Source organism: Rousettus aegyptiacus, unplaced genomic scaffold (assembly GCF_014176215.1).
Source record: "Rousettus aegyptiacus isolate mRouAeg1 unplaced genomic scaffold, mRouAeg1.p scaffold_m13_p_10, whole genome shotgun sequence".
Classification (NCBI taxonomy): domain Eukaryota; kingdom Metazoa; phylum Chordata; class Mammalia; order Chiroptera; family Pteropodidae; genus Rousettus; species Rousettus aegyptiacus.
The window spans coordinates 92,307,100-92,332,041 of NW_023416285.1; the positions used below are offsets into that span (position 1 = coordinate 92,307,100).

Below are 24,942 nucleotides of genomic sequence, written 5' to 3' on the forward strand. Positions count from 1 at the left end.
AAAACCAGACCTACTGAGACAAAAAGCTGGTTTCCACTGCTCCCCCTGCCCCACACACATACCATGGACATCTGTTTACATCTGTCTTCACACCTTCCATGCTCAGTGGCGCAAAACTCTAAAGTCTTATACCAAACTTGAATTTTTCCAACTACTGGACAAAGACCCTATGCTAAGCAAAATGTTATCTTTGCTCAGAGGCAACCCTTTACTTCAAGATGAGTGGCCCTTCTGAGAAAGACGAAAACCCGAGCTTCTTAATTTTCATAACAGTATTGTCTTTACTGCCCAAATAAATGTCTGTTTCTTTTCAACCAATCTAGAGGTTACTTTAAACAGTAGAGTCTGTTCTTCCATCTAGTTACTTCAACTGATGTTTTCCAAATGGAAGCCAATAAAAAAAATGCTAGCCTTGGTGGTTTCGATTAACTCATTAGATTGTTCAACACATTCCTTCTTGGTTTTGCTTGGTCAATAACTACAATATATATTTTATATATATATTTACTTAAAAGACAAGATTGTCACATAAATCTGTCAGCTAACTTAGAGTTCCCGGATCAATATTTTTTTTGTATTTCACATCTGTGCAATTACTTAACTAGAAAAAAAATAATAAATTACTCAGCAATGACAAAATTTCATAGTAAGAGTATATAATATCATTTCAATAAATTAATAAACTATGTAAGTCAAAGGATGCCAAAGAAGATTGTTAAATTATATCTACTTTTTATTTGCCTTTCATAGCAAAGCAGTTTGGGTACCTTTTGTTCCACTAAAATACTTGAATATTGGTTTACATATTTGATTCCTGTTACACTTAAATGCTGCAACTGTTTATATCAGCTTTCCTCCACTGAATTAATGATAGCATAATAAACTTGATATTTCATTAAAGACAATTCCAAGTAAGCCCTTTAATTATGGGTCAAATAGAAGTGTTAGCCAATCTTCACAAGAATCTTTATAATACACACAGTGCATTTTATGTTTATTCATATTAAATGACCTTATACTTCAAAGTTATTTTTCTCATTTTTTTTAGGAAATAATAGACTTTATTTTTTAGAGCAGTTATAGGATTACAGAAGAATTAGTGGAAAAAAAGAGTTCCACATACAATTTCCCCTATAATTAACATCTTTCATTATTAGTATGGGACATTTGTTACAATTGATGAGCCAATATTGATACATTATTAACTAACATCCATAGTTAACATTAAGGTTCACTCTTTACAATTATACATTCAATGGGTTCTGACAAATGTATCCACCATAACAGTATCATGCAGAATAGTTTCCCTGCCCTAAAAATCCTCTGTGCTCTTACCTATTCATCCCTCCTTCCCCTCCCAACTCTTGGCAACCACTAATCCTTTTGTTGTCTCCATAATTTTGTCTTTACCAGAATGTCATATATTTGGAATCATAATGTGTAGCCTTTTCAAATTGGCTTCTTTCACTTAGCAACATACATTTAAGGTTCCTCCATGTCTTCTTGTGGTTAGCACTGAATAATAGTCCATTGTCTGGATGCACCACAGTCTGTTTATTCATTTACCTATTGAAGGGCATCGTTGTTGCTTTCAAGTTTTAGCAATTATGAATAAAGCTATTATACATGTTCATGTCCAGGTTTCGTGTGGACATAAGTTTTCAGTTCATTTGGGTAAATGCCAAAGATTGCACGCTTAGTTTTTCAAGAAACTGCCTGTCTTCCAAAGACTATTTTGCATTTCCACCAACAATAAATGAGAGTTATTGTTCCACATCCTCACCAGCATTTGGTTATTGTTTTGCATTTTAGCTGTTTAATAAGTGTGTTGTGGTATCTCATTTTAATACAATTCCCTAATTAAATATGATGTTGAGCATCTTTTCCTATGCTTATTTGCCATCGGTATATTTTCTTTGGTGAAGTACCTATTTTGCCCATTTTTAAATTGGGTTTTCTTACTGTTGAGTTTTGAGAGTTCTTTGTATATTTGGATACTAATTCTTCATTAGGTATCTGTTTTGTAAAGATCGATTCCCAGTCTGTGGCTTGAGTTACTTTTTCTGAAAGGTGTAAGATCAGTGTCCAGTTATGCCAGCACCATTTGTTAAAAATACTATCCTTTCTCCATTGAATACCTTCTTCTATATCAAAGACCAGTTGACTATCTGGGTCTATGTCTGGGCTCTCTATTATGTTCCATTGATATATCTGTCTATTCTATCACCAATACCATGCTGTCTTGATTATTGTAGCTTTATGGTAATTCTTGAAGTTGGTTAGTGTCCTCCAATTTGGTTCTCCTGCAATATTGTAGGTCATTGTGGGTCTTTTGCCTGTCTATATAAATTTTAGAATCAGCCTGTTGTTACCCACAAAATGACTCATTGGAATTTTGACTGGGATTGCATTGAATCTATAGATTGGGTTGGGAAAAACTGGCATCTTGACAATATTGAGTCTCCTTATCCATGAACGTGGAATCTCTCTCCATTTATTTAGTTGAATTTTTTCATCAGATCTTGTACATATTAGATTCATACCTAAGTATTTCATTTTTTAGTGCTAATGTAAATGTTGTGTTTTTAATTTTCAAATTTCAATTGCTTATTGCTGGTGATATTAGTAAATTTATATCTTCTATTTTCTCAGTAAACCTGACTAGAAGTTTATCAATTTTATTGATCGTTTCAAAGAACCAACTTTTGATTTTCTCTATTGGTTTCTTGGTTTTAATTTAATTGATTTCTGCTCTAGTTTGTATTATTTATTTCCTCTGTTTATTTTTGTTTAATTTACCATCCTTTTCCTAGTTTCTTAAAGTGGAAGTTTAGATTATTGATTTTAGATCTTCTTTTCTGTATATGCATTCAATGCTATAGAGTTCTTGCTAAGCACTGCGTTTGCTACATCCCCCAAATTAGATGTTATATTTTCATTTTATTTGTTTAAAATACTTTTAAATATCTCTTGAGACTTCTTCTTTAACCGATGACTTTAATAGACATTCTCCCTGGGGTGAAGTGGGGGAATCTTTTGATCTAAATTACGGTTAAATTTGTACAGTGCATTCTCTTAGCATGAAGATATAATTAAATATTTTGATTCCAAGTTTGATTCCATGTGTATGTAAGTGTGTATTAAATCAAGTTTGTCTAGAAGAGATTCTTATGACAAAGCCAAACAGAGGGGAGACTTTAATTTTCTTCTAAATATTTTAGGATAGATGTATCTTTTACAGATGATGGCCCAGTATAAACTAATTTTGGTAAACTGTAGGTTTACAAAATATGGCACATCCTTATCTTCTCACTGTCTTAGCAAGAACAATTTCTAACTCTAACAAAGGGATTTGCTCATAGTCACAGAATTAACAAAACAGATCTGAATCAAGTAATAAGCTTAAACAGGTTATATGAAGCTTATATGAAGCTAATTCCAGAAAATGCAATGTGAAAGATTCATAAGCAAAATTTTATTTTGCAATAACTATTTTTTGTGAGTATGAATATATTGCCTGATCCAGGAAGAAAATGAATGAACAACTGTACTTTTTAGAAATTAATAAACTCTTTACTGTACAAGTCCACATACCTACAGCATAATGAAAGAACAAAGATAACTTCTTTGTACTTCTAATAGTTATCTCAAATCCAGCAAGTCTAAGGTATCTACTTCATGCCAGTATTTTTTCCTTTGTTCTGATGATCAAGTAAAAGCTCACAATGCTCACATGAAAAGAGCCATTCATAACTTTGGTGCAATCACTGTGGCTGCAGTAACACTACAACACACACATATACACACAACCACACATAGATATTTTTTAAGTAGAAGATGGGAAATAACAGTATAATTCATTTAGAAAATACTTCAAAGACGTTTTTCTTGAAATCTGTGACCATTTCATTTCTCCTGCCTTCTTATAAGGTTCTTAAAATTTATCAGTGAGACTTCTTCCACCTAATTACATTTACTCTCTCATGATGTCACATACTTATTAGCAGCATGAACAGTTCAGTGCTCACATAAACTGAACGTTAAATAAGAAAGGAACCTATTAGAAGAGCGGTACGTTAAGGATTCTATTTTGTGTGAGTTTATGGTAACCCATAAAACATGTCCTAGGTGGAGCATATCGAGTTTCCTTCTCCCGAAAAAAACATAATGAGCCAAAATATTTGAGTGAAAACAAATAACACAAAAGTACAACTCTTGGAGGAAAAAAACTCGGACATTTACCGACAGTTTGGGGAGGTGAAACGTCAACACTTAAATGATGCAGTCCATGACATGAATCTGTAACGTATCTATGTCGGGCAGGAGTGCTCCACATTTGGGGCAAGAGTGAATTGGCATATTCTGTTGTTGCTGTTGCCGCCAGTTCCTGTCCTCAGCTCCTGGGAGTAAACATTAAATTAAATGTTATTCCATTCCTTCCATGTTGCAAATCGTTTTGTTCGATTAATTTTAATAATAGATGGCTAATTTTAACATCAGTAAAGCTTTGCAATCAATACCTAGTGGGAAGTGAATCCAGGATCTCTGTGTCTATAACTGAAGTAATCTACACACACAGAGAATGTCTCCAGAAACAGTACCCGCTTCCCTGTTATTTTAGGATTCAGGCTCTATTCCAGGTTCTAGGTATGTAAAAATATATGGTTTCCCTTCTAGATACAGGCCAATACATGTTCTAGTAAGAACTAGAATATCTGAGAGAAGATAAGAGATAGATGAGGATATAAGCTGAAGAGAAGGAGAGTATGTGGAAAAAATGATGACCAGAATGTGGAGGGTGGTATCCTAGAACAGGATGCACCTTCTCAGAAGCACAGACAATAATTACGTTCATTCAGCAGATACTTTTGAGCACCCTGTGAGAGGGAGGAGAGGGATACAGACATGATGGGGGTGTCAGACAAGATAAATGACAGCACAGTGCATGAGAGAAGTGCCATGACTATCATGCACAAAGTTGGTTTAGTGACAGGACAGAGAAGGGCACCTGGCTCGGACTCCTCTATGCAGACAGGCCCCCTGGATGAGACCGATGCCACTTGAGAGGAGACTTAAGAATGAATAAGGGTTATCCAGGCAATGTAAGTGAGGAGAAGAAATTGAAGAATGAGTCCTCTCATTTCCCTCAGTTTTGGAGTTGGACTGTGGTTCAAGTCTAAATCTAAGAATGCTTGAAGTAAGCCTTGACGCTAGGTGAGTCCCACATGTGCAAACTGTGATCAATGCTGGAATGACTTCTGGCTCCTGGGCATCACCTTGATCTGACACTGCTGGACGAATGCAAACCATTTTGGTTTTTTAGAGTGTCCACCTAAGTCGCCAGACTTTCATTCAGCCCTCAAAATGTTTGTTTTTGGAGGATGACAGTGGAGGTAACTGTCATGGTTTATTGCTTCTGAGCATGTTATTTGATTGAATAACATGTGAGACTATTACAGATAGTTTGTGTTCAGCAAACTTTATAAGCACCCTTAAATAGAAATCTGGATCACAAGTCATGATTTCTGAATCAGGAAGCTTTCTAATGGTTTCACTGTTATAGCTCAAGAGTTGGTATACTTTTTCTATGAAAAACCAGAGAATAACTGTTTTAGGCTTTACAGGTCATATAATTTCTGTCATAGCTACTCAACTCTGCCATTGTAGCATGACAGTAGCCACACGTTAGCAGTATTATTTCTATTACCTCAGTATCATCTTATGTTATGAATTCATCTTTTTATGTGCACATCCTGCCTCTCCAACTGGACAGTAAGCCCTCATGGGTGAGACCAAGCCCATTTGTTCCCTTGTGCTCAGCCAAGTGTCCTAGGCCAGAGTGGACACTTAGATGAAATATATTGATGGGGGTGGGGGTGGGGTTCTTCTTTAAGGCAGCTTTTTTAGGAAACTAAAAAAATAATCTTAAGACAGTCTCTGGAATATTGATTTTTATAAGACAAAAAGATTCTTAGGATAATTATGAAGAAATTAGCACTTTGTGATGATTTTTAAATTATAAAGTAAAGAGTATTCGACCAGTTCTTTTCCTTTTTAATGTAAATAAGCACTTGCCTTATATAGTTATGAAGGACAATCTTCCCCTAAGAAATCCAGGTGCATGAGATTGCTCTTTTTGACCTACGGCAATTGAGTAGGTACTTCTAGATATGAGGTATACTGGTGTTCCTAGGATATTTAAAATCAGAGTAGAGAAAATGCATGGCAGTGCTCAAGTGAGTAAACGCAACTTTCAGAGAAGAACGTGGCTTTATCCACTGATGCTAAAAATGCCTGAGTCTAATATTTATGTCAGCCCTAATGCTGCTACCTCTGCATATGCCATATGCCATATGATTACTGTGTTTACTAGTACCCTGAATTACTACCTCTGATGTCTACTTTAGCCTGTTTTTTCCAGTAAGAGAACTTTGGTGGGGGCACAGGGGGAGATGGGAGGTAAAAGGAATACTTAGAGAAATTTCCGCAAGATTTAATAGTTAACGATACATACCAATACTACTTTCTTGCTGCTGCTAACATTGTGATGTAGTTCCATTTCAGTGATCAGTTGGTATGTGGAAGGGACTTAGACTGGTCCAACATTAAAAGAAAATTAAAGAACCAGTTTTATGTGAAATTTAGAATGGCATCCTAAACCCAGAATCTTCTTACTGGCATTGCTATTAACTTTTCTTCTTCCCATGCCCGTCTTTGATCCTTTGACTTTCCCCCCAATATTTACAATCAAGGATAACACTTCTCTTTCAGTACTATTAAGACAGTGATATATTATAAATTGTAGAACACTGTTACTAGTGTATTAAAACCATGTATGTAATAAACACAGCACATACTTTTAAGGAGTGTCATGATCAGTTTCACTCAGTATATTAAAATCTGAGTGTAGTACAGATTTAAATGACAATCTATTCCATGTAGTACCATGTAGTGAGTGGTTAAGGGTCAGCTTGGGTTCCATATCCAGTTCTGCCCCCAACCAGCCTTGTGATCCTGAGTCATTTAACCTTGTCTTCTGAGAGACTGTGATAATATATACCTGATGAAATTTTGTGAGGATCATGTGAAATGATGTGTGAAAAGTGATCAGCCCAATGGTCACGCATAGTAAACTCTCAATAAATGGTAACATTATTATATACATAACACCAGGCAGTAGGTGAAGATATCAGCTGTGAAGGAGCTTATTTAAAGGACTTAAATGCATATTTATAACACATAAATAATTATAATATAAATAGCAGCTAAGTATCAAAATGGGAAGAAAGTACTTTGGAAATTTAGGAGGAAGAGGTCACACCCTTGGATTCATAGAGATGCCATTTGAAATGGGTTTTAAATATGGGGTGAGAGTTCACTGGAGAGACTAGAGGAAGACAAGGATATGAGTGAGGGAAGGGCATTTATGTGAAGGTCACCACATAAACAAGTATATGTAGGTATATGAGCTTAAGGCAAGTTCAAGGAGCAGGGAGTGGTTCAGTTGGCTAATTTCTGTAGAGGACCAGAATGAGAGAAGGAGTAAAAGTTTGGCTATGGCAGGCTTTACCTGCCAGTCTGAAGAGTCTGGTCTGGATTCAGTAGGTAATAGAGATCGGGGCACTGTGGAAATAAGACTGATGATGGTGTTATATTTTTGGTAGCTTGGTTTGGAATCCATTACGTAGGATGTAGTGGAATTTTTTTTCAAGCATCTTCTTTGTAGGATAGTTATTCCCCAGGGTCCTGAAAACCTAGAAATGTGCATGGCTTACCTCTTTGAATGAGGTAAGCCTGCTGGTCAGGGTCACTGGTTCTCGCCCCATGACGGCTCTGCATTTCCATCAAGGATTGCCTACTGGGATTAAAAGCAACACTCTGTGTGATAGTCTAAAATCCTGAAATATGACAACATTAGGCAGACATTCAACAGAAGTAGGAGAAAAAAAGAGCTAAACTGCAATGCCAAGGTGCACAGAAACCAGAACTTAAGACTTGAATTGTAAATATTATTAGCACTAGGACATGATGTAGTAAATGTAAATAAGAATTAAGGTTAAAAAAATCAGTTAGGAAATAACCAAACTGTTGATGGATAGATGGATTAGAAAACAAGTGGCATATTCCTAACAAGACATTACAGAGCAAATAAACAGAACGAATTAAATCTGCATATATATACATGCAGAGTTCAAAATCACAATGTTATATAAAGCAAATTGCAGAACAATACTTCTATTGATCATTTTGTAACAAGTACAAAGAAATTAATATTATCATGATTTAAGATATTGCATAGATGTGTAAAAGTATGCAACAGATGGGGATGCTACCTACCACATTCCAGGCAGTATAGGGAAAGGAGGAGAGGAATGAAATGAGGGATGGGGAACAAAAAAAGTCTTCAACTTCATCTACAACTTCTTTTTGTCTTTTAATAAAAATATACTTGAAACAAATAAATGTCAGTAACTGTCAGTTCTGAATAGGGTACATATTGGTACATATTCTTTGTATTTTTCTATTCCTATTTCTCTGTATTTCAAGTTTTTTTCAAAATGAAAATTTAAAAGAAGTAATTTTAGCAGTATTTTCTTTTAAGACATATTACAGAATTATTTAAAGTGTGAGGACTATTTCACCCATGACAATGGCAGGATATGACTTTGAACTCATAATGTCATGTTTTTACAGCTTATGTAAGAGCAAAGAACTTGATCATGTTCCCACAAGACACTGCCAAGCCTTGTAAGTCAAACTAAATGTTAGGAACACAATCCAATAACGTGGATTCTGAGCTAGTCTTACAGCTCAAGTTAGGAACTATCTTTGACAGGTCACCTGTCCTAGAGCCTTTGCTGAAATGGGCTCTAAGTCTTCACCTTACCTGTCTCCATCTTCAAAAACATCATTGTCTTTCAGCAAAATTGCCAGCTGCAATGCCAGTTGCTCCTTTTCTTCATGAATCTTTTCTCTTGCTGCTCTTTCAGCATGAAAATCTGAACAGTAAACCTCCATCTGTTAGAGGAAGAGACAGAAGTTACTACCTGATGTGGATTTTCTACAGCTCACCTGCTGATGGACAGGCAGTGCTGCAGCCTGTGATATGCCTTGTAAATGACAGGTACATGTTCCTGCTAGAACCGGTGTAGTAACCATGATTTTCTAACCTCTTTCAAGTAGAAAACGTGAGGTGTGTGTGTGTGCGTGTGTGTGTGTGCACGCGCGCGCTCCCTCTGTAAACAATTAGAACCCAGCAATTACTGATATAGGTGGTTTAAATACTGTATGTACCATCAATTCAGTAAAATGCTCTGGTCTCTTTTTAAAAAATAATATTCAGGATTAGCTTAATATAGTAAATGGTTTATTTACTCTGTTGGGTATATTTATGAAGGCTGGCCTTAAGCTAAATTTAAAATAATAATAAGCAGATGCAATTTATTAAATTCTAAACATTTGTGATGTCCTATGTTATCTTATTTCACTTTATCAAGAATCCGAGAATGTAGAATCGCTATGCTCATTTTACATTTACAAGTTTAATGGCTCTTAATCTTGGGGAAATTCGTTAGGTCATACCAGCATTTGAACCCAGACTGAAGCCCATATACTATGGACTCTTCTTTATACCATGTCACTTCCCACAGTGGTAGGCAGCCTCGAAGATGGCCCTCCTGACCCTCACATCTTAGTATTCATAACCTCATGTCCCCTCCCAGAATGAATAGGGCTAACGTGTGTAACCACTAGGATACTGCAGAATGATGCTGCGTGGCTTCTCAGCCTAGGTCATAAAATACACGATAGCTTCTGCCTTGTTCTCTTCTGGATTACTTGCTCTGGGGGAAGCTAGCTGCCATGTCATGAGGGTGCTGAAGCTGCCATATGGAGGGAGAGGCCCAAATGGTGACTGAGGCCTCCCGCCCACAGCCATGTGGGTGAACCATCTGGGAAATGGGTCTTGTAGCCCATCTGGAGTGCAGCCTCCTGAGAGACTCTGAGCCAGAATCACCCTGCTAAGCTGCTCTTGGATTCCTGATCCATAGGAAATGTGTGAAATAACAAGTGCTTGTTATTTTAGCTGCTAGATTTGGAGCAAAATTTGTTACCTAGAAAGAGATAAGTTTCTTCTGTTATAAAATTATAAAGTAAAAATGAACTACTTAAGAGTGAATTATTCTAATACCAATTTTTAACTTTCTATATTTAAAATTAGGTTTTTCTTTTCAAATTTAGTGATTCTAGGATATAAATTTTTATCCACTATTTTTAAAAGTAAGATTAATACAATATTAATATTCTATCATAATTGTAATTACAAAAAATTTATGTGAAGAAATCATTTTAAGGGACTTCCTGCCATTTGTGAATGATCCAACATTTTATGGTTTCATTGATGGATCATGGGCTTTTTTGAGTCAGACCTAAATTCAAGTTAGCATCTTACTTCTACCACTTGTTGAGCCAGTATGAACTAGGTCTTACTTTTGTTCATTCCTATTACTCAGCAGTGAGAACAGTGTCTAACATATTATAGGGGCTCAAAGAAGCGTTGTTGAATGAATGAAAAAGAGTATCCATGGAAACAAATGTCTTTGTAGGGAATGTGGTGGAAGTACATGACTGCAGTATCATTAGGTACCCAAAGGAAATGCTGTAAAGAGCTCAGGCTGAGATTCTGTTCCTGTAGAAATACAATCACAGCCCTAAGCTCAGTCAACCACTTCCATGTTTCATTGGGTCAGCGACTTTTGGCAGCTGGTAATGAGTATGTGTTTAGGGAACAATAAACCATTGACATTATTATTATTTTTTTTAAATAATCTGTTTATCACATTGGGAAACATTTAAAAGATTGGTGCAAGGATATGGAGAAACAGGAACTCTCATTTGCATTTGGTGAGAGAATAATTTTGGATGTGCATTTTTGGAAGATAACTTGGTAATATGTATTTAACTTAAAAACAGGCAAACTCTGTGTCTCAACCATTCTGTAAGTGCACAAAGATACATGTTGGTAACAAAATTATCGTTACAGCCTACATGTCTAGCAATTAAGGGCTGGTTAGATCTACCATGGTAATGCATACTTTGGAACATTATGCAACCATTAAAAAAATAACCTGTGCCTGCAATAATGAGATATGTCCACGATATAGCATGAGTAAAAATGTTGTAGTACAAAAGGTATAGTGTAATCTCATTTTTAATTAAGCAAACAAACAAACAAAATGAAAACAGAAGAGATTTTACTACGCTATACGCTCACCAATATGGAATTGGGAAGAGGTGGATTTCCACTTTCTACTTCATACATTTTTTGTATAGTTTAAAAATCCTATTTCATAATGAGTAGTATAATTTGTATAATTCAAAAATAAAAATATTTTAGTACCTAATTATCCTAAACCCACCTCTGAGATCCGTAATTATTTAAAAAGAAAAAGGTTTTACCCTCTTTCTGTGATTTTACATCTCAGGCAGTTTGTATTCTCACTAATAAACTCTCCTCCAAGTACTCCACACACCAGTCAACTGTACATAAATTCTCCCGGAGAACAAAAAAAGAAGAAATGTGCCTTAACATGTTTTTATGAGGCTAGCATAACGCTGATATCAAAACCTGACAAGGACATTAGCAAAAGGAAAATTTTAGGTCAATCTTACTCAAGAATATAGATAAAAATATGAGCTAACCAAATTTGGCAATATATACAGAAGATAATTCAAGAACTGCAAAGTGTTTAATATTTAAAAAATCAATGTGATTTATGATATTAATAAGTGAAGGAAAAAAGCAGAAAATTATCTAATTATATGATCATATGAAGAAAAAACATTTCTTAAATAAAATTCAACATCCACTCAAAATTAAAATTTCTGGCAACAAGGATAGGAGGAAATTCTGTAAACCTATAAGTGATACCTACAAAAAGGCTGTAGCAAACATCAGACACTTAATAGCGAAAGGTTGAAATCACAGCCTCTGAGACTGGGAGCAAGGCAAGACTGCTTGCCATCTCCATAGTTACATAACATTGTACTGGGATCCCAGCCAGTGCAATAAGGCAAGAAAAAGAAATAAAAAGTAGAAATAATTGGAAAGGGTGAAAAAAACCCTGTCATTATTCAAATGATATGATTAATGTACAAAGTCCAAAAAAATTCAGAAATATTATTAGAATTAAAATGTGAGTTGAGCAAGTTTAGTACATACGAACTCAATAGAGGAAAATCAATTGTATTTCTGTATAACGACAACCCTTAGAAAGTGAAGTTTTAAAAAAATGCTACTTATAATAGCATCGTCAAAACAAATTATCTAGGAATAATCTCCACGTATGATATGCTTCAATAAAAAGGATTTTAAAAACATGTTGTTAGAAATAATATAATTTCAAAAACCGTATTTCAAACACCATCACTTTCCCATTTAAGAACATAAACAGGGTTGGCCTTGCTCAGCCCGTGTTTCAGAAGGGAGCTTGCCTGTGCCCTAAGAACTGTTATGGTCTCCAGGTCCTCCTCCTGCTTGGCGATGGTCTGCTTCATGTCATCCATTTGAAGCTGCTTGGAGGCCAGCGCCTTCTCTGCCAGTTCCAGCTTCTCATGTAGTTCTTGCAGCACTACCTTATCCACTTTTTCTGACTGAAAAAGACAAGTTCATTCCAGAAATGGTTTTGAAATAACGCAACCTATTTTAGCAAGATACTAGGTGGTTTATATTTTTTAATGATTGGCTCTAAGTGTACTGTTAATTAGCAATGATAACTATGATACCTTACTCAAAAGATTTTATTTATTTAACTTATGGCTTGAAAATTATAATTCCCTAATTTAAGACAATATTAAAAGAACACCAACATAAAGGAAATAATAACAAACTCCAATATCAGTGAGGTTTGTAACTTGCTAATGTTGCTATTTTTCCACTCATGTTATTCTTACTTTGTGACATCAGTAGAAAAGAAACATTTTAACATTAAAAATATACTGGGCCTTAGAGAGGAATAATATTCTTCTGTCAAAGGATAAGTAAAAAACAAAAAGTATATTTTATAAGGATATAAACCCAAAGAGCCCCTTCTAACGCAAAGCTTCCATTATTTTTATTTATTGACTCCAGATTTATTAAGGTAAAATTGACCAAATTGTAAGATATTTAAAGTATAAAATGTGATGTTTGATATATGCATATATTGTGAAAGGATTCTTCCCATCTGGTTAATTAACACATCCGTCACCTCACATATTTACCCATGGTGTTAGAATTATGCCAATAATGATGGACATTATTACTAATTTAGACTGTAGCCTGATAAGTCCAGGGTCTTAAGTTCAATGGCAGCAGGTGAGCTAGCCTTGTAATCATTCCATGCAGCAGACGGACCCTGTAAGCCTCAGCCAGCAGTCTCGCTATGCCCAGCTCTCTTACAAACCCACCCACCGTGAGAAATGCCAAAAGCTTATGCCCTGACATAAGTACCACCTTTGTACACAAAACACAATAGAGGCATACCTCTTTTTACTGCACTCTCTTGATGGCTCTTCACAGATACTGTGATTTTTACAAATTGAAAGCAGACCCTCTACCAGCAAAAAGATTGTAACTCACTGTAGGCTAGGATGATGGCTAGCATTTTTTAGTAGTATTTTTTAATTAAGCTATGTACATTGTTTTTTTTTTTAGACAGTGCGGTAGCATACTTAATAGGCTACAGTATAGTGTAAACATAACTTTTATGTGCACTGGGAAACCAAAAAATTCACGTGACTCACTTTATTGCGGTGCTCTGGAATTGAACCCATAATATCACTAAGGTATGCCTGTACATACGTGGAACATTGGAAGTTATAAACACTTAGATATAGAAAATTGGTTATAAGCTGAAAAACAACCTCTGAAACCAGACTTAGTTAAAGGATTAATGCAACTGCTTTACATATGAAATGTTCTATAGTTTCTGTTCTTTACTAGACTATAAAACTAATTTTTTTCTACAAGTACCTCTTTCCTTTTTAGTTCTTCAACTGTTTTCAGTGCACTACTGTATTCTTGAAGAAGACTGTTGTGTGTCAACTGTAGAGCGGCTAATTTGGACCTATTTAAAAAGAAATTGAAAAACAAAATTTTAGGGGGGGAAAACATCATAGAAATGTCTCGCTGCCCAATCTTCTTCTGAATAACCAAGTCGCAAAAGCTCTCTACCTTTCACATCCCACCGCTTACAAGCATTTCCTTACTCTCATAGAAAACATTTTTTCTAAAAAATAATTTTAATCATATTGTTATGTTAAAACTGAAAATTTGTCTCCTCAGAAAAGTCTCCTAGTACTCGTTCAAATAAATAAAAGAGAAAAAATTTCAATTTAGTCTCAAATCTGAATTATGCTCTGTGAAAAAGAGCTCCCTTAGCAAGCAGCCATTCAGTCGCGTGGCAGACTCCAGTCACGTGGCCTACTCACTTTTCACGTTCCGTATTTGCCTGCTCCATTTTGATTTCTGATCTCATGCTTTCCACTTGTAGCTCTAACTTGTTGTTATTATAAACAAGCTCTTGCTTTTCATTCAGCTCTGATGGCGTCGCAGAATTTTTCCTTTCAAGGGCCTGACATCTAAGAAAGATAAAAATTTCATGAGGATAAACATTCCTTCATTTCTCAGTGCGGCTTTTAAACAAATCCCAAGATTACGGAGCCAATACAAAGAATTTTAGGATTGCATTTTTCAAGGATTTAACAGTACAAGGTAAAATATTTTATCTTCCTTGCATCTTTACTAGAAACAAGCAGTATTTCTGAGCCCTTATGCCTAACATTAAAAAGATCTAAGATCACACAAGCCACTGCCCACTTGGAACAATTGTTTTAAGTAGTCATGCAAATATGTTTTTATTATTTAGGTACAAACCAAAGTAGTAATTGGATAAAGATGCCTCTCATATAGTGATCTATGGCTTTTATATTTTTAAAAGGGTTCTGTTAGGCATAAAGAAGACGACTTTTGGCAAAGATTCAATGGTGAAAAGGAAGTGCCCTAAGTCCTTTTAAAGAGCAGAAAAAGAATTTCAAAATAATAATAGCAAATAAGAACCAAGCATGGTCAACATGATCTCACTTAACATGACATTATGACATGGGAATTATGACACACACTTTACAAATGATAAAATCGAGGCTCAGAGCTTAAATAACTTGCCCAAGGTAATACCACCAATAAGCTGTAGATCCATATTTCAGCCTAAGTCTGTCTGTCCAAAATCCTGAGCTTTGGCTGCCATGGTGTACCACATTACCATAATTCTGTATGGCTTCGGGAAATGCAGCTCCAAGGAAACATATGTTATGCTGGAAATACATTTGCCAACTAAGCCAGAAGAATATCAACTTAGCTTTCCTAAATTTTGGGTAACCTTATGTCAAGAGAAACCAGCAAATGCAAAATTCTTAATTTACCTATTAGCCTTTATAATCGATTGAAAATGAAAATGTTTTTCTAAGTAAGTCTCACTTAAGTTCTCCCTCTTTACAGCTTTCTTTTATGTTTGTTCATATTGATGTCAGCTCATGTAAGTCACAGGAGATCTGTCTCACCGCTTTTGATAGGCCCTCATATAGGCTAGGAGGCTTAACAAATGCCCCCAAACAGCAGAATCAGAGTCCTGGGGCCCCAGTCCCCATGTTACTACAAGTATTTTGTGTTTGTATGTTAACCTGTACATTAACCTGAACACCGGTGTTTTCCGAATTCATATTTTAATTAGGTCTCTATTTTTCTTTTAGTAACACGGTAACAAAACTATGTTTTTATATAGTAATATATTTTGTAAAAATGTACACTTTTCAAAGGAAGATAGAATTTGTCTTTCATTCTTACTTTTCTTGAAGTCTTTTCTTCATTAGCTCAGCTTCACTGAGTTTTGTATGAGCCTCCTGAAGCTCCTTAAACAGGGTTGTCACCTGCAAGTTCAAGGCTTCCACTTCACTTCCAACCTGTCACAAAGGAAATTCCAAACATGCATATGGATTCACATTAGAGATTAAATTAACCTCTTTTTGAGGACAGAATGTCCAGTTAAGACTGGTGAATTGATTAAACTTTTGACAATGAATGCTCCCATATCCTGTATGAAAAGAAATGTTTTGGACACAACTCTTTTTCCTCAAAGAGCATTAACTGATCAATTTGGATGCACTTGTGATAATGATTTTAATCAGAATCAAAATTAATCCTGATTATGGTTCAGGAATCCACAGCGATGTCAAAGCACAGTCTAATTTATCCATTTAGCAACCCAAACTCATAGTTTACTCAGCTATTTTCACTGTACCGCCTTTTCCCTGGCAGCTGTAGAATTTTTGTCACTGAGTTTTACGATGCCTTAGAAGTCTCTATACTTCTGTTATGGGTTGTTGAATTAGCTTAGTTAACGGGGTACTATTACTCACAGGTCGTCTCTTCATTTCAGTTTTTAAATGTTCTCCATTCTCTAGAAAGTAGGGGTCTTAGCCCAGTGCATGGCATACAGTAGGCATTCAATATACATTAGTTGAATAAATGAATTAGCTAAAGTGAGTATTTCACGTAAATGTCTTTCGCATAGGCTGCTGTGGCTCTTACGGCTTCCTGGCGTCATCTGCTTTCCCTAGGTTTACGACTGTGTTTGCAGACTCCAAGGCAGAAGGTGAGCTGCCAGGGTACAGTGACTATATAAACACGCGTTCTTCTCATTCATACTATTTTATGCGAAGCAGTAGTGGGCCAGAACCAAGATCTTTTCCTTCTCAAGTTTCTGCACCATATCCTCAAATTATCTCATTATAAAGTGGATAACTATTCCTTTGTCATTTAGCATTCCTTTCTCAGGAATTTAGGAGAGGAAATCAGTCAAGAAGAGATAGAGCAGTGATTTCCTAGAATCGCCTAGGATAGGAATACATCTCACTACAATTTACAGTGAGTGACATTCAAATAGGACAAGGAAATGTGAGAGAACAAGAAAACATTCAGCGTGAAAGTGATTTCTGTATTTCTAAAGCCAGTGACACGTCACGAGACTTGACTCCAGGTTTCACACCCCCCACATCTGTTGGGGATGTGAGAGCAGTCTGAGAAGCTGAGTACCCACAGTTTCTGTGCCTTTCTCCTCTTCTGTCTCTTTCTCTGTGCTCCCCTCTGTCTGCGTCTCGATCTCAGAACGATCGCTGGCTTTCTTTTCAAAATAGGAAACTCTAAAAAATTAGGGGGTATAGAAAAGTTACTTTCTCTATGGCTTCAAGAATAAAAACTACAGAAGCACTTAAAAGAACATTGTTCAAAATCTGGATAAAGTACCAGGGGTTTTTTGACAAAACCTCTTTGTCAAATATGTGGTGACGGAAAGCTAACTATGGGTGGGGAACACACAATGCAATATAAATATGACATATTGTTGAATTGTATACTTGGAACTTATAGGATTTTGTTGATCAATGTCACTCTAATAATTTTTAGTTAAAAAAAAGTATACTGACATAAAATTAATAAAAAAAAACCTCTCTGCATTCACTATATTAGCTTTGGTTTAGCGTTCATCCTAAAATTGGTTAGAACAGATTTAAGAGATGAATGCATACAGAAGTAAAAGATATCTCACCCTGGACTTTGAAAAACACCACCTCTTTTCATGTAAGTGTAATTACTCAGAAGTATTTTTTTTTAATGTGTTTTTGGGTGTGTATACATGTGCATGCATGTGTGTTACATTAGTGTGTGTGTCCTTTATAAGCATTCAGCAAAGAAGGAAAGACCTTTTCTCTTTGGAGCCATTTAAATTTACAAGTCCATAAAAATAAACAAATGTAGCAATATTCTCCGGCTAAATCACAATCACATGAAAGCCATCCTAATACAAATGAAACAGAGACTTGTGGTTAAAGATGGTAGATTGTATATATGCATGAGATTTTTCTCTCATCCCAACCCTCACTAAAATGACTTTTAAAAAGCCATATACCTACAAGAACAAAGAGAAAGGGAGAGAGAGAGGCAAGAAGATTTGGGAAGCATAGGTATAAGTGGGGACTGAGTTGGAAGCCCAAGAAAGCTGGATCTGAAGCTAACAGTAGAGAGTGCCAACACTGTAGGACCCAAAAGGCTCAGGAGTCAGTGACAATGGGGACCTCTGGTGCGTGTTTAAGAAGGACTATACGACCATAAAATCAAGGGTCTTTGGATTTAGAGACATTAATCAAAGTCGAGGGCTTGGGTTCTCTACTGAAAACACAGGAGCTTACACACAGAACACTGAGACCCTCAGTCTTCTTGTTTTACTCATCTCAATAACCCGGGCATCTAGAAAAGCTCCTCCCAGACAAGCACCTGAAAGAGTCTCCTCTGGCATATGTGACCAATAGGAGGGAAAAGATTGAAAGTTTCTGACATGAGGATCTCAGCTAGATCTCCCTACACATGCACACAGCACTTGAGGAAAACCTTAAAATTAAACATAAAAAAGTAAACCAAAAGGAAAAAAAAGCAACTCACTGAAATTAGAGTATGCTGGGGTGGGGGGAGGGTAGGGGAAAAGGGGAAGAGGAACTTCCAAAGAACTATCATTAATGTCCTTAGAGACACTAAGGATATTAGCAAACACTATAACATAACAAAATGTAACACTATAAAAAAAAAATTCAAATAACCCCCTCCCCCCCAAAAAAGGAAAATGAAAGTTGATCAAATATCAGAAAGGAGAGAGAGAGAGAGAGAGAGAGAGAGAGAGAGAGAGAGAGAGAGAGAAAGAGAGAAAGAGGAACAGAGTTAAGAAAATTGGAGGACGGGTCCAGGAGGTCCAATTCAAAGTAAGAACAGTGCTAGAAAGAGAGAACAGAGAAAATCAAGGGTAAGAGATTATCCCTAAATTAATTCAAGATCATTTTTCATAACTGAAGGACACAAGTTTACAGAAAGAGCCTAAGAGTGTCCAGAACAAATGGGTGAAAAATACGCTCACACCAAAGCTCATGAGAAACTTCATTCCTGAAGATTAAAAATCAGAATGGCAATGGATCTGTTAGCAGTGACATCCGGGGCTAGAATACAGTGAAGTAATGCGTTCAAAATTCAGAGATAAAATTATATCCAGTACAGAATTTTATATCTAGCGAAATTATCCATAAATTGTGAAGGTAGAGATTTTCAGGTCTACAGATCTCAGAAATTATACTCCCCAGGTATTCTTTCTTAGTAAATTAGTGGAGATGTGGTAAGCTCTACTTGAAAAAAAAATTTTTAAGAGTGAGAAAGGTACTGGATTCAGGGAACAGCTGAACCAACACAGGTGAGCTGAGGGAATTCCACAGGATGAGGGCAAAGGGAGATTCCAGGGTGTCTGCCATACAGCAGGACACAGAGAGCAAGGAAGCCAGACTCCAGGGGAAAAGTCTTCAAGAAGAGAATACTACCAAACGGTACTAACATGACCGAATGTAATTGAGAGATTTCCTCATTGCAGAAGAGTATGAGTAAATCACCAAATTTTAAAAAGGTAATTATGCATAGACATAAAAAAAAGTATAAAAAAGGAAAAGCAGTCAAGGCATAGAGCACAGCTTCACTGAGAACTGTGTATGTCTGTGTGCGCGCACGCACACGCACATAATAATGTAGACACGGATTATAGTGCTCTAACTAAATTTCAATGTACTGTCATCAATTTCAGAATTAGGCAAGGGGGGGAAGAAGGACCAGAGGTATGTGTTTGTGGTGACGATGGCGGGGGTGAAAGACAGTTACATCTCCACCCTTCGTAGTTGGAGGTCAGTAGATTATATATAAAATAGGGGGAAATTTTAAGTGGCAATTTAAGCCTGCTATATGGAGGTAAATTTCGAAAGAAACAGCTAAGTATGTTGAAGTGGTTGGGCAGCAGGAGGGGGCTGTAATCAAGGAGTTTCTATTTTTCCATAAGAAGCTGGTAGAAAAACCAATTTTTTAAACAATGTGAATGCAAAACTGATTTTTTAAAAAAACTTTGTGGCGATAAAGTAAAAGAAACAATATTGGTATCTGTTACGAATTTTCAAACCTAACTAACTGGTGCACAGGCATTGTTCCCAGCTAAGCAGGTAAGTGGGTTAAGAGCCATTTGGTTTAAGGTTGACGGAGAGCTTATCCCACCACTTGTATATGCTCGGCATGTTGACCTACATTTGCTTTACAGCTTATCTTAATTTTCTAGGGCAAATTTTCCATCTTGGGCTGACTTTCCCCTGCTACCTCTCAGTTTTTCCTGGGCCACACTTCCTACATACTTTCCCTCTCTTTAATGGCTGTCAGTTAAAGTTTGTTTAGAAAATACATATTCTGTAACATTAATCTTGGCAAACAATGAAAGAATGACAAATCTACTGTTCCCTCTCCCCAAAATTCACCTAAAACTTTTCAGAATAAATTTTAGACTATCTATACCCCTATTTCTCATAATTAATGAAAATGATTGAAGACTGACTTATTTAGAAAGACATGCTAGCTCTTGGAATGTGTTTTCATCATATCCTATGTAGTGTGCAAATTATTCCAGGTTGTTCAGGTATCAGTGATTTTCTTTCTAGGTTTCAGTCCAACCTTAGCTAGGAGGAAGTCATTGTCCCGATACCCATGTAGAGGATATCAGTCATGGCAACTAACCACTGACTTGCCAACCATTTAATACTGAGAGAAGGCTGGCTCACAGAGCAGAGTTTTAATGCAGCTGAGAAAGGGACCCTCTCCAGGCTGCTGCTCAAGGTGCAAGAGTGAAACCTCTCTCTCAAAGCAGGCCTGACTTCCCAGCTGCCACCTGAAGAGCCATGCCTGTGAGCCTCCAGGCAGAAAGCTTGAATTATTTTGAAAGCAGGAACGATACACATATATCATATGAAAGATCAGGGTGTGTAATTAGCAAGTTCCTAAGCTCACATTTTAATTTTTAAAGCCAGTCGTGTTATCTAAGTAAGGATGAATGACTGGCTAAACTTGACATTTAGAAAGGTGTACAGAACTCGGGAGAGGATACATGCGGTGAAACACGAACATACTGGTACTGCATGACTGTTAAAGGCTTCCTTCAAAGCATAACATCTTTCTTTTAAAAATCTGCTGTAATAAGGTATAAAAAGGATGCTTTTATTTATGTACGTATCTGTGCATTATTACTATGATTTGGGATTCATCAAAAAGGCAGGACAAATATTTTACTCTGTTGGAATACATGGTACTCGTTTCCTAGAGGCCAACCTCTGAACTTTTCTAAGGAGTAGGATATGGGGTAAAAACCTAGGATTTCTCCCTTCCCTTTTCACTTTTGAAGAGGTGACAAACAAGGCATTGGGCAAATGCTGGTGTGCCTTCCAGATGAACCTCATTCTGAATAAATAATTCGTGTTTCATATTTTAAGAACATATCTTCCTATAGTTTAAAATTTAAACTTCTTTAGTAAGAAAGTACTACTTGTAGTACTATAATTTTAAGATTAATGAGCAATTTATACTGAGAGAATTAATTAATTATGCAATCACAGGAACCCTAAAACTACTGTATAACCTCCCTTATGTCTTGTATAGTCTATGTATTGCCACATAGAAATTCATTGACTTCACAGCTCTATAAGATAAATTTTACCCCAAAGTGTGTGTGTGTGTGTGTGTGTGTGTGTGTACCACAATCTATGAAGCCAAAATCAAAGACATCATGAGAACAGAAAACTACAGACCAATATTGCTTATGAATATAGATGTAAAAATCCTTAAAATACTAGCAGTCCAAACCAGCAACATATAAAAAGGATTATACAGCATAATCAAGTGGGATATATCCAGGAATGAAAGGTTTGTTTAAACATCTGAAAATCAATGTAATACATCATATTAATGAAGGTTTAAAAAAAAAAAACGAAAAACCAATCATCTCCATAGAAACATAAAAACATTTAACAAAATCCAAAACTTTTCATGATAAAAACTGTAATAAAAGGAGGTTTTTTAACTTGATAAAAGCAACTATGAAAAACTCACAGCTGACAGTTTACATAGAAATGCAAGGGATCCGGAATAGCCAAAACTATCTTTTAAAAGAAGAAAATAGATGACTCACACTTCCCAATTTCAAAATGTACTACAAAACTATAGTAATCAAGATAATGTAGTACTGGCATTAAGGACAGATATATAGAGCAATGGAATAAAATCAAAGGTTTAGAAATCAATCTTTGCCTTTACGGTCAATTGATTTACCCTAACGGTACCAAGAAAATTCAGTTAGGGAAAGAATAATCTTTTCAGCATGGTATTAGGATAACTGAATATCCATCCTACCTCACACCATTAAAAAAAAATCAAAATGGACCACAGACTTAAATGTAAGTCTTAAAAGTATAAGATTCTTCGGAGAAACATAGGACTGAATCTTTGTGATGCTGGATTAGTCAATGGTTTCTTAGATATGACATCAAAAGCACAAGAGACAAAAGAAAAAATAGGTAAACTGGACTACATCAAAATAAAAAAATTTTGTGCTACAAATGATACCATCAAGGAGTAAAAAGATAATCCACAGAATAGGAGGAAATATTTGCAAATCAAAAATCTCATACAGGACTTGTATCCAGAATATATAATGAACTCAAAAAGACAATGTGATTTTTTTTAAATGGGCAAAGGATTTGAAAAGCTGCTTCTTCAAAGAAGATATACAAATGGCCAACATGAAAAGATACTCAATATTAGTCATCTGGGAAATAAAATCACAATGAGATACCATTTCACGTCCATGTCTATAATCAGATAGACAGATGTGGATATGGAGGATATGGAGACAAGGGAATCCTCATACTTTGCTGGTGGGAATGTAAAATGGTGCAGCCACTGTGGAAAACAGTTTGGTAGTTCCTCAAAATATTAAACAGAGTCACCATATAACCCAGCAATTCCACTCCTGGGAATACAGCCCCAAGAATTAAATATGTCCACACAAAAAATTGTGCATGAATGTACAGAGTAAACATTACCCATGATAGGCAAAAAGTGGGAACAACCCAAATGTTCACTGACTGACGAATAAACAAAATGCTGTCTGATCAAACAATGGAAGGTTATTCGGCAACAAAAAGGAATGAAGAACTGGTACGTGCTACAGCATGGATGAGCCATGAAAACATCATGCTGTGTAGCATAAGCCAGTCACAAAATACCACGTATTGCATGATTCCATTTATAAGAAATGTCTGTAATAGGTAAATCTATAGAGACAGAAAGTAGATTACTGGAAGGGATGAGGAATGAATGCTAATGGGTACTGGGTTTCTTATTTGGGAGAAAACATTCTCAAATTATAATGTGGTAATGACTACATAACTGTGTGACTACTCTAAAACTCATGGAAAAGTACACTTTAAATGGACGAACTATATAGTATCTTAACTATATCTCAAGAAATCTGTTTAAAAAGCAGTGTATGCATATCTCAAGTTACCTATTCCGTACCTTTCTTTGGCTTCCTTAAGTGCATGCTCGAGTCTCTCCACCTTCTGGTTTCCTTCCCTCAGACAAAGCAGGAGCTGGCTCACAGTTAATTCCTCGGATTCCAAATAATTCCTGGCACCTTCTACAGATCTGCTTCTACATCAAGACAGCATAAAGGTTAAAAGGTTTTCATCAGAAAACAAAAATGTCCAAGTCTAAGGATATAACCGGAGCCAACTTACAGGAACTGCCTTCCGGAACACTCGCCAGTGAATACTCACTTCCTAACCAAGCACAGCTGACCGTGCGACCCCCAGGGCGACAGGCCTCCATGCTTTCCAGGGAAGGAGTGGGGACTAACGGCCTTACACTGCACGTGCTCACTTCCTCGAGGTGGTCACTGTGCCCACCACAGCAGACCGCACGACTCACGGAAACAGTGGAGCAGAGGAAGTCCTGGTCTCTGATGCCTGGCTGCCCTAGAAAACTAGTCCCGAAGAGGACCACAGTCAAGGTGCTTAAGCATATGTGCTGCCTGAGGTGATGTGCAGACCGCTGGCCTTCCTCCAGCGTGACAGAAGCCATCACATTCTCAAGTCGAGAGAAGAGAGTCCAATAATTAGAGCAGAGAAATGCAGATACTGTTGGTATGTCATATATTTTTCTCAGTGTCACAACCCGATTAAATCAAGAGGTGTGCCGAGACAGACTGCTCCTGTAACAGCTAAACGTTCGGACGACTGTGCGGATGCTAATGGCAGCCACTCTTGCAGTCATCTACTGAAGTTCACACATGTAAAAAACAGCCAGGATTAAATCCCTGTTCCCAACTCCAAAGCTCAAACTCCAAACCTAGAAATCAATCTCTCACTCCTTAATATGCTTTCAAACAGGATAAAGAAACTGGGAAAAAAACAAAACAAAACAAAAACCCCAGCCTGAAAACAGCTGTCTGGCTTGAAAGAGGAAGTGGTCTGTGCCTGTGGATATAAATGAGGAGGAAGTGGCTTTCGAAATTTTGAACAAAGCTTTCTTCCTTCCCACTACTTCCAGTAGTCTTTTGCTATTAAAAAAAAAAAAAAAAAAAAAGCAATATGGGGGAAAGCTGAGGAATTTCTAAAAAAAAAAAAAAAAAGGGAATAACTTTTATTTATTCCCCTTAGCTGCACTGCTTCATGAAAGAATATTATCTAATATTTATTTTCTACCTTATACAAGGGCTTAGGAGCATAACAGAAAATAAAAAAAATAACCACCCATTTTCATGTTTTATAAATACATTCATCAAGTTTTGGAAAAAAGATACTAAAAGCCTATGAGGGAAGAGATCCTTAGAGAAACTTTCAGATAACTGTCTTTTTTAAGTAGACTAATATAAAGTAACCTGCTGACGACCCATTCTGGGGGACTGCTACATGAGAGTCCCAGGGGCCAGGTTCCACTGCCATCTCCTCCTCAGA

The 24,942-nt window shown here is 36.4% G+C and overlaps 1 protein-coding gene across 3 annotated transcripts in view; it reads right to left on the reverse strand.

Moving 5' to 3' along the window:
- Positions 1-720: 720 nt before the first annotated feature.
- OPTN (optineurin) overlaps positions 721-24,942 on the reverse strand; it is a 38,119-nt gene continuing 13,897 nt past the window's right edge. Inside the window, exons 6-14 of one of the 3 annotated variants that reach the window (XM_016134422.2) lie at positions 23,504-23,638; positions 17,133-17,235; positions 15,881-15,996; positions 14,470-14,619; positions 14,012-14,105; positions 12,493-12,651; positions 8,888-9,018; positions 7,776-7,858; positions 721-4,400 (exon numbers count right to left, since the gene is read on the reverse strand). In XM_016134422.2, coding sequence (XP_015989908.2) covers positions 4,273-4,400; positions 7,776-7,858; positions 8,888-9,018; positions 12,493-12,651; positions 14,012-14,105; positions 14,470-14,619; positions 15,881-15,996; positions 17,133-17,235; positions 23,504-23,638 — 1,099 coding nt within the window. In that variant the 3' untranslated portion in view covers positions 721-4,272. The remainder of the gene's footprint in view (positions 4,401-7,775; positions 7,859-8,887; positions 9,019-12,492; positions 12,652-14,011; positions 14,106-14,469; positions 14,620-15,880; positions 15,997-17,132; positions 17,236-23,503; positions 23,639-24,942) is intronic. The other 2 variants (XM_036228182.1, XM_016134424.2) reach the window with 2 other exon arrangements.